This window comes from Eleutherodactylus coqui, chromosome 1, assembly GCF_035609145.1.
Source record: "Eleutherodactylus coqui strain aEleCoq1 chromosome 1, aEleCoq1.hap1, whole genome shotgun sequence".
NCBI lineage: Eukaryota > Metazoa > Chordata > Amphibia > Anura > Eleutherodactylidae > Eleutherodactylus > Eleutherodactylus coqui.
In genome coordinates, this window is record NC_089837.1 from 526,598,199 (window position 1) to 526,612,545 (window position 14,347).

General features: G+C 50.5%; 1 protein-coding gene across 1 annotated transcript; it reads right to left on the reverse strand.

Moving 5' to 3' along the window:
* Positions 1-248: 248 nt before the first annotated feature.
* POLD3 (DNA polymerase delta 3, accessory subunit) lies at positions 249-14,129 on the reverse strand. Its single transcript, XM_066588367.1, has 12 exons — positions 13,994-14,129; positions 11,596-11,651; positions 11,022-11,124; positions 9,572-9,611; positions 9,362-9,494; positions 9,050-9,290; positions 7,489-7,561; positions 6,199-6,337; positions 5,073-5,185; positions 3,790-3,875; positions 2,776-2,854; positions 249-1,190 (listed from the first exon to the last, which is right to left on the reverse strand). Exons 1-12 carry the CDS (start codon positions 14,048-14,050, stop codon positions 1,000-1,002), a joined length of 1,311 nt encoding a protein of 436 aa, XP_066444464.1. The 5' UTR covers positions 14,051-14,129; the 3' UTR covers positions 249-999.
* Between the last annotated feature and the right edge of the window lie 218 nt (positions 14,130-14,347).

Here is a 14,347-nt window from a genome sequence, read left to right on the forward strand (position 1 = left end):
GGATACTAACTGGAGCTACAGCAGTTTGATGCAGAATGAGACGTTTGTCCTTTTCCTGTACGAACAAGCAGAGCTTAGAGTAATCAGTAGAGAAGGGACGGACACACGGACACACACACACACGGACACACACACACACACACACACACACACGAAAAGTGTGGAGATGCCATGGTACGAGATCTAACCTGTGAGCCAAGTGCCCCTGGTCTTTGAGCAGTGTATACGGGTATATAACAGGCAGCCGGCACTTTGTACAGTAACATTTAATAGACACCATGTAGGTAGTGATACAACCAGTATATAACACGGGGGTAACTGTCATACAGACTGGGAAGCCCATGATGTTCTGTCATCCATTCACTTCATACATTGGAGCGATCTCGCCCTCACATATGTGAACGTCCGCAGGGCGTGCATAAAATCCGGTACAACAGTCAACGCTGGAGCGAGCGATATAATACAGAATGTAAAAAAATAGACCATTTACAATATTACAAGACCCAGCGCGTCCCCCTAAAGAGCCGCCACCTCCGTCAGGGTGTACCTGCTGCTGGGAAAGCTGGGTGACCTCAGATATGCACACCATTGCAGCTGACACGAGGGAGGTCACCAGCTTTCCATGGGTAGTAGGACATGTATCAGTACCAGAGGGACCGCTTCCCTTTAACAGATGCCTGTCCAGAAGGTCGGCACCCAGCTTTCTTAGGCTCCTGCAGGGGACAAGGAATGCTGACGCTGTATAATGATGGATTTAATTTGTCAGACCCTAGAAAAGCTGGGTGACTGCTAGATTACATCGTCTGTCACGCAGAAAGGGTGACATGAGGTGTTCACTGCGGCATCTATTTTTATAGGGGGTCATCTTCTGTAAATGTCCCCAGTGACCGCCCATTATCTAGAGTCCAGGCTTCGCATTGATGACACGTGCCGCGGTCTCTTGCTGTACTCTGATTGGTGTACACGATATGGAGACAGCGCAGGTCGGAGAGTTCACATTCACTTCTTCTGGAAAAACCCCATGATGGACGCCTGCTTCGCCCCCTTGCTGGCTGCGGCAGTCTTCTTCGCAGCCTTAGGCTCCGCCTTCGTCTCTTTGCTGGATGTGGATGGTTTTGCTGAAGGTTTCGGCGCTCTGAAGTCCTCGCCGCTGTCCGTGCAGGACTCGCTCTCGTACACCTTCTCAGTCACTGGCAAGATGGAGAGAGACGTCAGAGGGGGAGAACACGACGAGCTCACACGATGCAACCAGTGCTAAGGCCCCTTTACACGAGCGTAGTCACAGCTGCGCACTATGAACTAGTCCCTACTGCACTTTTTACCCCCGTGGGGCTCATTCATTTGTGTGCGGCAAACAGACGCATACCGATTTAAATGAGTTCAGAGCTATTTTTCCAGCATAAGTACGCAGCGTTTCACGCATCTCCTTGCACGTACATTTACGCATCCCCACGGACTTCTATGGAGACCTTTAGTGCGCAAAAAAAATAAACAAATACAGCATGATGGGTTTTTTTTTTTGTGCGACCAAAATACATCGAAAAAAATTACGCCCATGTGAACAATCTATTATCTGCATATTTCGTGCGCAAATATTCATGAGTGACGCCGGCCAAGAACGGCACAAGCCACATCAAGGTGCAATACTCTGCAGGCGCTCCCATTCCTATAGGGTCATGTGGGGCCGGAGGACTCGCCAACGCATCCTCTAATCGACTAGGATTACGTTTTCTCAAATTACGTTTTCTCACCATTTCAAGATCTTGGCTTGCTGTCAGTGACTAGAATCATCCATTGTGTGCATGCAGACATTCTCCGCTCCTACAGGGTACTTTTTATTTATTTTATTTTTACTTTTCAATGAATGAAAAATATTCTTGTACAAAAGGGGAAAAAAAAAAGCTGACCAGACTTAATGCTTCTCACAGACTTAATACTTCTCACAGCTGAGCGTTTGCTACCATGACGCCCGGTACAGACAATACATTTCACCTGCACCGATACAATGTAACCGTATTGTTCCCCTTACAAAGGATTAACCAGACTGTGTACAACGGTAACAAGGCCTCAGCTGTGAGTAGTGTGAGGTCAGAACCCCTGGATGTAAACTACATTCACTAACAGAGATTACAATATTTACTGGAGAGAGGCTGATTTTAGGGCTACTTGACCACAAATTGGAATAAAATCACTTTAGCAAAGCTCAGTCAGGGTTGCATCACTACTGACTTATTACCCAACCACAGGATAGCCGATAAAAGTCTCATCAGCGAGGGTCTCATTGCCGAGACCCCCAACGATGCACAGTTGTCCCATTCTCCGTCCTCCGCAAGACACTGCCCCCCCCCCCCCCCAGTGAGAGAGAGTGAATGGAGTGGCAGTCTGACATGCACTTGTACTTGTGTGACCGCCGCGCCACTCACTCTGTGTCACTGCGGGTGGGTGCAGCACACCTCCAGTGATGAGTGGGACATGCGATTGATGGGAGACTGGGCAGCGAGACCCTCACCAATCAGAGACTTTTATTACCTATCCTATGAATAAGTGATAACCGTGGATTTTGGAATAACACCCTTAACTTACTGATTGCAGTCATAGAACTACAAGTCCCAGCATGTCCACATAGTTAGAGCTTAAATGTGGAAGCATGCTGACACTTGTGGTTACATTACTTCTGTTTGAATTAAAGGAGATTTCCAGGGATAGACCATCCCAGGATAGACCCCTTTAAGCAGGCCGATCCATCGATTCTTCCAGCTCAGACACGCATCTTACCCATGCAGCCTTCATCGTCCAGGAACGTCTTGGATTTGAGGACGCGTTTCCGTCTCCGCCTTTTTTCTCCAGACTGGGTCTAGTTAGAACAGATAATGTGAGCACATATGAGGGAAAACACAACACAATGGAACAAAGGAATACAAAAATCCAACTAAAGTAAAGCACCAACTAGTGGCCCAAATACGAACTACACTGCAGGACAACAAACAAATATCCTGTGTGCTTACATTTCACAAGTTATATCTGGTCCTGGGAAAGCTGGGTGACCGTGGAGACGATCTCTTACAGCTTCCAGTACTGAATAGCAACTCATCTCAGCTGGGGTATAATATATTCCCTGCAGCCATCAGCTGTTCTGTAGTCTGGGAGAACACGATGGCCATATGGGGGCTGTCATGGCGGCCACACTACTTGTCACCCAGCTTTCTTTAAAACACAGACATAATTCATGTTGAGAAACTTCTTTGGGAGGAATTGCAAGTTACATTATATCTTGTAAATGCAGCTCTGGATGTGGCTAGAGCATAGGACAGGATGGGTTATAAGTCAGTCACATTGACAGCAGCATTCACATCTCTGCCTTGCCCCCCCCCCCCCCCAACAGCTCTCAGGCGGGTGGTCTTCACACATCCCCACTGCCTATGTTGGAGCTTCCTCTGAGAGCCAACAGGTAACAAGCAGAGCCTGTTCTGTACAGACATGGAGGCAGCAGGGAAGGGTGAAGACGAGCAGCTCGCTGGCTTCCAGTTAGTTCTCAGCATGCTAGCCTTCACTGTTCCCTACTGCCTCCGTGTCTGCAGAACATGCTCTACTGGCGGCCATCTCCACACGCCTGTACAGAGCGCTCTGCTGCGCTTCATCTATTGACATGTAATATTTAGCAATCCCCCACGAAGTTCTGCAGGATCTGCAAGAGATGGTTGTCAGTAGACTGTTACATGATTCTAAGTGGAGCCAGAACTGTAAATGCAGCTCTGGCTGTGACTGGAGTGGTAGAAATCTCCATCTCACCTGTGGTTCAGGTTCGGTCTCCATTTTCACAGCTGGTTCTGGTGGAGGAGGGGATGGAGTTTTCACCTCCGGTTGCAGGGGAGCATCTGTAGATACAAAAGTAACTCATGAACATCTAGTAAAGCACAAGTCACATTACAGAAGGAAATCTGGTCCTTAAAGGGGTTGTACCAAGATTACAAGTCATCCCCTATTCACAGAATAGGGTGGGGGTCTCGCTGCTGATCTTGAGATTGGGGATCTCAAGTCACCAGTTATCTGCACTGCAGGGTTCCTGCACCCCTCATATGTGGAGACGGAATGGGCACTAGCACTCCTTTCACTTTCATTCGGAGATACCCAAGAGGCATCGTCTACCGGGAGGTTATTTCCTCCAGCCCCCTTGACAAGAATGCAGCTATGGCCGCACTCGCTTCATGCTGGCATTACTGCGGAGGGAGAGCGACCCCCACAGTGACAGAACGGGAAATGAGAGTCCTGTTCACGAGATTGGCAAGGGTCTCAGAAGCAAGACCCTCCCCGATCATCAAGTTACCCCCTGTCCAGTGGATAGGATATAACTTGCAATTTGGGTACAACCCCTTTAAGATGGGGGAACCTCAAAAATCAGTCCTAATGAGTAGCTTTGTCACTGCGACAACAAGAGACCCTTCAGCCTTGTGGGCCGGTGCCCCCCATACAGATGGGTTATCCTAACTAGAACTTGCAGTTTCCCCTTTAAGCACCCCTCCATGACTCCATGCCGCACACTACCAGTCTCCTGCTCCTCCGCGCTAACGCCTTGTGACAGCGCTGGAGCAGTGACCTTTTCTCGTTTAGTAAAAAGTGACACTGTGATAAAAGGAAACTCTTCGGAAGTGGACAAGCCCAGAGATAAAGTGAGGCTGACGCAAAGCGGGCCGAGGCTGGGGGCTGCGGCTGCCCCTGGATAGCTGCACACTAAACCCTCGGGCACAGCGGCCGCCGCCAGCTCTCGTTAACACGGCTCTGGACGCCACCTGCGACTAAATCTCCCCGCTCCGCGGGACAGCGAAGAAAGCAAACAGACATCAAACGTGAAGACTTACTAGCAGTCGACACGAGCCAGCGGGGAGCGCTGACGTGGGCACTGAACACAGTCAGCCATTTACTCCTTGATGGGATGAATGGCGGTGTTTTGGCAGACGGCGCAGCAGGTAATTACACGGAGCATAATAAACAGAGTGTGGGTGTGAAAGACGCCTGCGAGGACGAAATCCTCTATCGTCAGCGCAGACAGGTCACCGCCATACGCAGTCACTTACCGCCCTCATCGTCGCTGCTGTCAGGTTGCGGTTTCTTGATCCTCCTCCTCTTCTTCTTCACCAGCTTGTCCTGCTCCTCGTCGCTGTCCGACACGTCAACCCTCTTCGTCTTGCTACAAGAATGGAAAAACACAATAGCAGCCCGTTACCACAATGGCGGCGATACACAAAGATAACGTATTACTGCGGGATGTGGACGGTTATCGTCCCTTCCTATAGATCTCTGTATCTGCTTCGCATCGACTTGATGGTCGGACATCTGATACAGGGTTCATCCACCTAATACTATGTAGGCCTATGACTCCACAGACCTCTCAAGTGTCCTTTGGCATCAGCCACAGATCCTGGGAGCTGCCTGGCGCAGGGTCTGCGGATCAAACTGGTTTCTTTCAATTGGATGAGATCTGGGCGAAGTGGTCACCGTCATCTTGATCCTGAGCAGCCGCTGCATAATCTTCCCTTATAGCACCGCGCTCAGCATTTCAGCTGCCGTGAAGGGGGATTGGGCGAGACTCGTGTCTGTATAATGTTGGGTAGGTGGTGCCACGTCCACATGACGCCAGGGCACAGCAGCACATTGCCCATCGCACTGCCCCCGCTATAGCGCTCTCTTCCCCAGGTAAGGGACGCACCCGGCCATCCATATTACGTAACACGTAATTCATCAGACAAGGCGGCTTCTTCCATTGCTTCAGTCCAGCTCTGATGCTCACATGCCAAATGCAGGCACTTTCCTTATTGGTCACATGACCAGTCTGTGGCTCCGCAACCCGATACAGTGCGATCTGCAACCCATCAGTAGGACTTTGTATGTACACCACAATATTTGGTGGTTACCCGTCCCTTCCGCTGCTGATCCAGTGCTGCAGCTCGGTGCTCTTTGGAATGGAACGACTGCTGCAGCGATTCAGCGCCACGGCGGTCAGGTGCCGATGCATCACTGCTCAGATGCTGGGAGCCATGCCGCCAGAACAAGACCTGACCGCGGCAGCATGGGTCCACAACAAGGACTACAAAGAGCGCGGGGCTGCATCGTTGGGGGAGGGGATGGGCAGTTACCCCAGCTTTTGTAGTTTAACGTGTGCAACCAGAAAACACCGTAAACGCACGGGAAGGATTCGGTCACCTTTTCTTGTTTTTCAGAGCTGCTTTGGGAGGTTCGCTTTCTTTTTCCTTGATCTCTGGGGGAGGGGCTTGGATCTGCTGCGATGCCGCTTTCTCCTCTTTTAGGGGTTCATTTGTGGCAGGAGACTCCTTTACTTTATCTGAAAGGAAATGAAAGCGTCAGACGGTTCCCAAGAGATGGACCGCTGTATGCAGCTCCATAACATCAGTCACCGTGTGCTACTACTTATCCTGCATTACACAGTGTCCCCAACTCCAGTCCTCAGAGACCGCCAGCAGGTAAATGTTTTCAGGATTTCCCTTAGTATTGCACAGGTGATGTAATTATTGTCGTCACCTCAGACATTGCCTTAGGAGATCCTGAAAACATGACCTGTTGGTGGTCCCTGAGAACTGGAGTTGGGGACCCCTGCTGTATTATAACCCAGAGCTGCACTCCCTATTCTGCTGGTGGAGTCACTGTGTACATACATTACTTATCCTGTACTGATCCTGAGTTACATCCTGTATTATACCCCAGAGCTGCACTCACTATTCTGCTGCTGGAGTCACTGTGTACATACATTACTTATCCTGTACTGATCCTGAGTTACATCCTGTATTATACTCCAGAGCTGCACTCACTATTCTGCTGGTGGAGTCACTGTGTACATACATTACTTATCCTGTACTGACCCGGAGTTACATCCTGTATTATACTCCAGAGCTGCACTCACTATTCTGCTGGTGGAGTCACTGTGTACATACATTACTTATCCTGTACTGACCCGGAGTTACATCCTGTATTATACTCCAGAGCTGCACTCACTATTCTGCTGGTGGAGTCACTGTGTACATACATTACTTATCCTGTACTGATCCTGAGTTACATCCTGTATTATACCCCAGAGCTGCACTCACTATTGTGCTGGTGGAGTCACTGTGTACATACATTACTGATCCTGTACTGATCTTGAGTTACATCCAGTATTATACCCCAGAGCTGCACTCACTATTCTGCTGGTGGAGTCACTGTGTATATACATTACTTATCCTGTACTGCTCCTGAGTTACATCCTGTATTATACCCCAGAGCTGCACTCGTTCATTACTGAAGTGTATAAAGCAGACCCTGCCGTACAGCTATCCCCAGATTGGCGTTCCAGTAATCTGACATTCACAGTTCAACATGCAGATGGACTCTATAGACTTTACTCCCCCCTGACAATCTGGCACCCATCAGTATGACACATTCTGGACTATAGGATGCTTACGGTTGGTCTTCTATAAGATTTACGGCAACATTACTCACTCAGAGAAGCTTTTCCAAAAAAGTTGCTCATTGCGGAGGGTTTAGCTGATTGTTTACTGCTGGTTTCAGGCACCTAAAAAAAGGGAGGAAAAACGACTGTGAGAAAGTCTGCAGGAAAAAAGATTACGCTCATATATGTGTACTCCAGTCACATCCAGAGCTGCGCTCACTACTCTGCTGTTAATGGAAGCAATCAGCAAGTCTATGGAAAGAAACATCTACTAAAGGATACAGAAGACAGTTTTCCTGCATCATATGCAAATCAACAATCAAGCAGAGGATGCTGGGAGATTTCAGCTCAGATGCCTGTAAAATAGTGAGTACTGCTCCGGAGTATAATACACCAGCAGAATAGTGAGTGCAGCTCTGGAGTATAATACAGGATGTAACTCAGGGTCAGTACAGGATAAGTAATGTATGTACACAGTGACTCCACCAGCAGAATAGTGAGCACAGCTCTGGAGGATAATACAGGATGTAACTCGGGAACAGTACAAGATAAGTAATGTATGTACAGAGTGACTCCACCAGCAGAATAGTGAGTGCAGCTCTGGTGTATAATACAGGATGTAACTCAGGGTCAGTACAGGATTAGTAATGTATACAGTAACTCCACCAGCAGAATAGTGAGTGCAGCTCTGGAGTATAATACAGGATGTAACTCCGGATCAGTACAGGATAAGTAATGTATGTACACAGTGACTCCACCAGCAGAATAGTGAGTGCAGCTCTGGAGTATAATACAGGATGTAACTCAGGGTCAGTACAGGATAAGTAATGTATGTACACAGTGACTCCACCAGCACAATAGTGAGTGCAGCTCTGGGGTATAATACAGGATGTAACTCAGGATCAGTGCAGGATAAGTAATGTATGTACACAGTGACTCCACCAGCAGAATAGTGAGTGCAGCTCTGGAGTATAATGCAAGATGTAACTCGGGATCAGTACAGGATAAGTAATGTATGTACACAGTGACTCCACCAGCACAATAGTGAGTGCAGCTCTGGAGTATAATACAGGATGTAACTCGGGGTCAGTACAGGATAAGTAATGTATGTACACAGTGACTCCACCAGCAGAATAGTGAGTGCAGCTCTGGAGTATAATACAGGATGTAACTCAGGGTCAGTACAGGATAAGTAATGTATGTACACAGTGACTCCACCAGCAGAATAGTGAGCACAGCTCTGGAGGATAATACAGGATGTAACTCGGGAACAGTACAAGATAAGTAATGTATGTACACAGTGACTCCACCAGCAGAATAGTGAGTGCAGCTCTGGAGTATAATACAGGATGTAACTCAGGAGCAGTACAGGATCAGTAATGTATGTACACAGTGACTCCACCAGCAGAATAGTGAGTGCAGCTCTGGAGTATAATACAGGATGCAACTCAGGGTCAGTACAGGATTAGTAATGTATGTATACAGTGACTCCACCAGCAGAATAGTGAGTGCAGCTCTGGAGTACAATACAGGATGTAACTCAGGACCGGTAATATGTGTACATTGTGGATTACTTCTATACATGTACCCTGTACTATTGCTGTCACTTACTGCAGCTTCCTTGGCTTCTGTCTTTGTGTCTTTCTGTGCTTCCTGGGACTTGGACGCCTGACGTGAAAACATTCCCATGATGCCTTTTGGCTGTGCAGCCTTGGCAGCAGGTGGCGATCTGCGCCCATTGACAGCTGCTGTGTTAGTAATGGCCACGGTCTCGTCTTGTTGGCCTCTCTGGAGTTGTGCGATCTCTTCCGGGGATCTTGGGACGGCGGCTGGACACTGGATGGCACTGAACCTAGAAGAACACTTGCTCATTAGCACTGAAGGGTGGGGGAGGGGGAGGGATAACCTCTGCGGAGAACGTACTTGCTGCAGTTCTGCAGATTGTTCTTGATGATGTCGTAATCGGTACTGAAGAGCGGGGCGCTGTCCTTTAACGTGGCCTTCTGGATGCTGTACACGTGGACGCTAGCCACCACGGCCAGCCTGGACTTTGCAGCTGCAATCAGAAATCATAAGGTTAGTGCCAGGTGGATACATACACAAGATGTGCGATTACAGGAGGCCAGACGGTACCTTCCAGCTTTTCTTCCTTCACTACCGCCACCTTGTGGTACTGAAACGACAAAATAATGCACAGGCTCCAGTGAGGACTTATGACTGCGAGGACCTAACAGGCTCTGTCTAGAGACAGCCCTGGGGGCCTTTATCTGGTGCCAGGCTGTCTCAATAGTGCTCAGCTGCCCCAGCAATCGTGTAGATGGTCACAACTACAAAGGCCCCCACCCCCGCCCAGTGCTGCAGACACACTCGAGCGCAACACCACAATGGGTTAACCATCGAGAGCTGAGATTTCATCAATCCCGGCAGCATATTACTGCAGTCATCCTATTCGTGGTCATGTGGGCACAGTGGCAGTGCCAACACTACCACCCAGAGGGGCCTTAAACTTGTAAATGTTTGATCATACAGTATAGTGCAATACCATAGTATTACATTATACCGCAATCTGACGTGCTACAGACAATTAGCCACGGCAGCCCTGAGGGCCTTCGAAAAGTTTCAGGCTGCCATGGCAAGCCTTACGGTACCTCCCGATCACATTGCAGGGGAGGCGCTGTTCAGGACACCTGAACACTGATTGGGACGTTTAAAGAGTTAATAGCCACGATCAGGGTTCACAATGACAGCTGACACCCGCTGTGTAGGCAGTAGGATCAGCTCCCAATCCTACATCACGCACCTGGGGTATGAAGGGGTTAAAGCGACCCTCCAGACCTGGATGAACCAAGGTGGCAGCATCGCTACGTGATACACACTGTACATTACGCATCATGAGCCTAAGGCGCTACACGCTGCTCTGATTGGCCAGCGATGTTCACATGGACTGCACTGGCCAATCAGAGTGTTTTAGACCAACGACACATAATAATGTACATCCAGTAGTCAGAGAAGTCGTGCTGCCAGCTTTGACTCTCCAATCCTTGACAACCTTTTTAAAAACTCAGCTTCTACCACTAGGGGGCGACCTACGTTCAGAGCCTGCTCAGGTCACATATGTATCTGTCTACAGATCACCCCCTAGTGGCAGCAACAGGAAGCTGGGGAACAGGGGAGAATCAGGGAAAAGAGTGATGTATTAAAGGGGTTTGACATATTCTGACGTTATTCCCTATTCACGGGAGGGGGTGGGATATGATTGTTGGGGTCAAACCGCTGGGACCCCCACTGATCCTGAGACTGGGGGTCTGGTCAGTGCCTGAACACAGCGGAGGCTGCGGAAGCTTCAATGACAGCAGCAGAGATCACGGAGTGCCAGCGCTTCAGCAACATCATTAAGGTGAACGGAGAAGCGTTGAGTGACCCCCAATCCATTCAGGGAGCAATGGGACCCCTGTTCTCTGGATCATTAGGGGGTCCAAGCGTCAGAAGCCCCTCCCCCCCAGTATAGATGTATCCAGTATCCCGTAGATAGGAAGTTACTTTATAACTTCCCACAACCCCTTTAAGAAGAGCCAGAACTCACCGGGTGTCCGTCCTGCAGGCACTTCCCGCTCACCAGGTAGGTCACATGTACCTGTGCGCTGTGGTTCTCCTTCCTCTTCCGAGTGACATAATCATAGAGCATCCTGCAAGAGATGGAGGAGGTCAGCGAGCGCCGCACACAATGGGGAGCTCTGCGAGGACAATCCCCTTTATTAGAAGGATCCCCTGAATATAAGCTGGTCACATGACCACCTGCTGCATCCCCTCCAATGAGCAGCAGTTATCTGCAGCGCTCCCACAGGCGAAGCAAAGTATTACAGCTAAGGCGCAGCACACCGTCTTCTGCGCAAGCTGTTCCACGTCCGGAGTGCAGAACTGTGTCCGGCCTGATCGCGGGGCTTCGGAGCATCATACCGTCAAACCGCTGCACTCCGTACGTGAAACGGCGGCGTGGAACACAAAGTGCCAGAGAACTGCTCTGATAGGTCACTGGGTTCTTCTAGGCCTGAAACAGCATGTTACGCTAATGAGCTGGTCCGCGGCTGATGTAACACTACAACTCCCAGAATGCCCCGACAGCAACGGACATAAGCCCCCCACACCCCGGTACTCACTGCTTGGCTTGGTTGACGTGGACCCCCAGGGTGTGGCTCAGCCATTTGTAAGTCACCTGGAAGTAACAGACAGATATTAGAGAAGCCGCGGCTCATTAGACAGGTCAATGTATACAGAGTGGGGGCGGGGTGGTGGCCATCATACACACAGCGGGGGCGGGGCGGCGGCCGTCATACACACAGCGGGGGCGGGGTGGTGGCCGTCATACACACAGCGGGGGCGGGGCGGCGGCCGTCATACACACAGCGGGGGCGGGGCGGCCGCCCTATACGGAGTACAGAATGGGGTGGGAGCCATATACAGAGGTTATGGGACGGAGAGCACTGTGTACAGCGCACAGACATTCCACCATAAGGCTGTGGTACGATGCGCCGGTCTGGGGGACCTTTTACATGAAACGACTATCGATCAAAAAAATGTTAAGATTGTGAGAATTAGAGCGACACGCGGGAATTTGTTTGCGTCTCATTCGCTGTTCACGTTATGCAGACATAAGTATAATCGTTCGCACAGCGTTTACTCCTCGACGGTCAGGCTGCGTTCACACAGGCGATGAAATAGCGTGATGCGAGAGCGAAAACGCACGATTAGGAAACCAATGATTTTCCACGGCTTCATTCCCATCTGCGATGTCTTCACTCCTGCGACGATTCGTGAAAAAAAATGTAATGTTTTATTCGTTTGCGATGGCGCCGTTGTTTACAGTAAGGCTGGTGCAGCACCGACCCCGCTGACAACGGGAGAACGTCGCGCTCCTCTGCGCTGGCTGTGACAGCCGGGGATTCCTCCTGCCCTGAAGGGATGTGAAACCCCTAGAATCGGAGTAAATATCCCCCTCCGTGTATATATATATACACCGCGGGACGCAGTGCGCTCGTGTCCGTATACTGGTGTACACCCCGCCCCTGCTTTATCAGCCCCATCTAGTGAGGTCGGGTTCCTTCGGCCTTCAGAACCGCAGTGATTCATCGTGGTGTAGATTTGCTCTGCAGGAATACCGGCCCCCGTGGACAGGAAGCTTCTTGTAGTCCCTGCAGATTAGATGGCGGTGCTGACATGTTCTGACCGGCTGACAGGAAGGGGTCAGCGATTCATGCTGCCTGCGCCAAATTCTGCCCTCCCATCAGCAATAGGAATCTGGACCCATCTGACCAGGAGATGTTTTCCCGCTGCTCAGTGATACAAGTTTTGCGCTCTTTTGCCCGCTGGAGTCGCCCGTTTCTCTTAGGGCTCATGCCCGCGACCATGCTGGTAAAACACTGCAGCTCCGCCCAGACGGTTGTACACAGCGGCTCTGCTGGCGCGGCGCACACAGACACGGGCAGTGGGACGTTGTTTTTCTAATTCCCCGCGCTGCAGCAGAACTCCGTACAGAAGTGGCGGCCGTACGCCGTGCATCATGTGACCCGCGGATACCAGCGTACAGCGCTCACGCCGACATCTACTGCTCTTACGCATCGATACAGTGTCTGCACGCCGGTGAGTCCGTGGACTCCACTGCGTATTACACGTATGGTGTGTGAAGACACGGTTGTGGACACGAGCACTTAGACACAACGGCGCTGGAGGCGCGTCTTTCTGTTTGTCTTAGACACAATGGCGCTGGAACTGTCCGTCCGCTGTTATACCATCCGTGCGGAGGAACGGCGAGTTGTGCGTTCGGACACGTTAGTTGGAGCTCCAGCGTTGTATTCAGCTGACTGTGCAGCCTGTTGGTCAGAACGATTCCTGACATCCTCCTCCGACCCCTTTCAGAGATGAGTTGTTTCCGTCCGCAGGATCCCCTCTTGCTGGATGTTTCCCCTGATCGCGCCATTCTCCGTATACTCTGCACCCCGTTACATGAGGAAGCCCCCACGGTTGGCGGTGAGACCCCGGCTAGTCCAGCACTGATGACCGGCCTTGTTGGAAGTCGCTCCGATCACTGGATTTTTCTCTTTTTTTGGATTCACAGAAACTCATTCACGGAGAACTTGTCACGTGATCTTATGCCGCACGCCGGGGTCACGGGGAGAGTTACCATATAGGGGAGGCCAATCATGGGAGGGCCGGGGTTCTAATAAAGGGGCGGTCAGTGTATATATACCGTATCTAACAGGAGGGCAGCGGACCCCCATCTCCTGCTGTCCGGCGCTGCAGACACTGCAATGTATTTACACCCCACAGAACAGCTTAAAGAACTCCTGTCTCTGTTGCCCATAGCAACCAATCACCACGCAGCTTTTATATCCCCACTGCAGAATGCGAAGTCAAAGCCGCACTCTGATTGGTTATTGGTTGCTATGGGCAACAAAGACCGTCTCTCTCTTTTCGTTTCACAAGTCCTCTCCATAGTGTACAAGAGATCACGTGACATCTGAGGAGGTTATAAGAGGGTTAATCGTCATGGTGGCTCACGATCTTGTTGTGGTCGGTGATGAGCTCGTCGATGTTCTCCAGGTACAGCTCGTCCATGCTGGCGGCGGCTCCTCGCGCTTAGGCCACTGACAGATTTGGCGCCGTCTAGGAGACTCACGACTCGGAACGATGCGCATGCGCGGAACCGCCTTACCAATTGGCTGCAACAGAGATTGACGCCCTGTCCAACCAATAAGATGAGGCAGTAAAGCACGTGTACCGCGGGGCACGCCTTTTCCTGTGTTAGTGTAGGAGGAGCTGAGTGCTGTTAACTCGTTCACTGCTTCGTCTCCACGGAGGTGCTGAAGATGGAGAGAGAGGCAAAGTGAGCCACGTGATCAACCGTCACCTGGA

Excerpts from the sequence above, each read along its gene's own strand:
- POLD3 (XM_066588367.1), bottom strand. The coding sequence starts at position 14,050 with ATGGACGAGCTGTACCTGGAGAACATCGACGAGCTCATCACCGACCAC. Across the intron at positions 6,338-7,488 it reads TTTTGGAAAAGCTTCTCTGA|ATAAAGTAAAGGAGTCTCCT; the intron begins GTGAGTAATGTT and ends ATTTCCTTTCAG. Across the intron at positions 1,191-2,775 it reads GGACGATGAAGGCTGCATGG|TGACTGAGAAGGTGTACGAG; the intron begins GTAAGATGCGTG and ends CCATCTTGCCAG.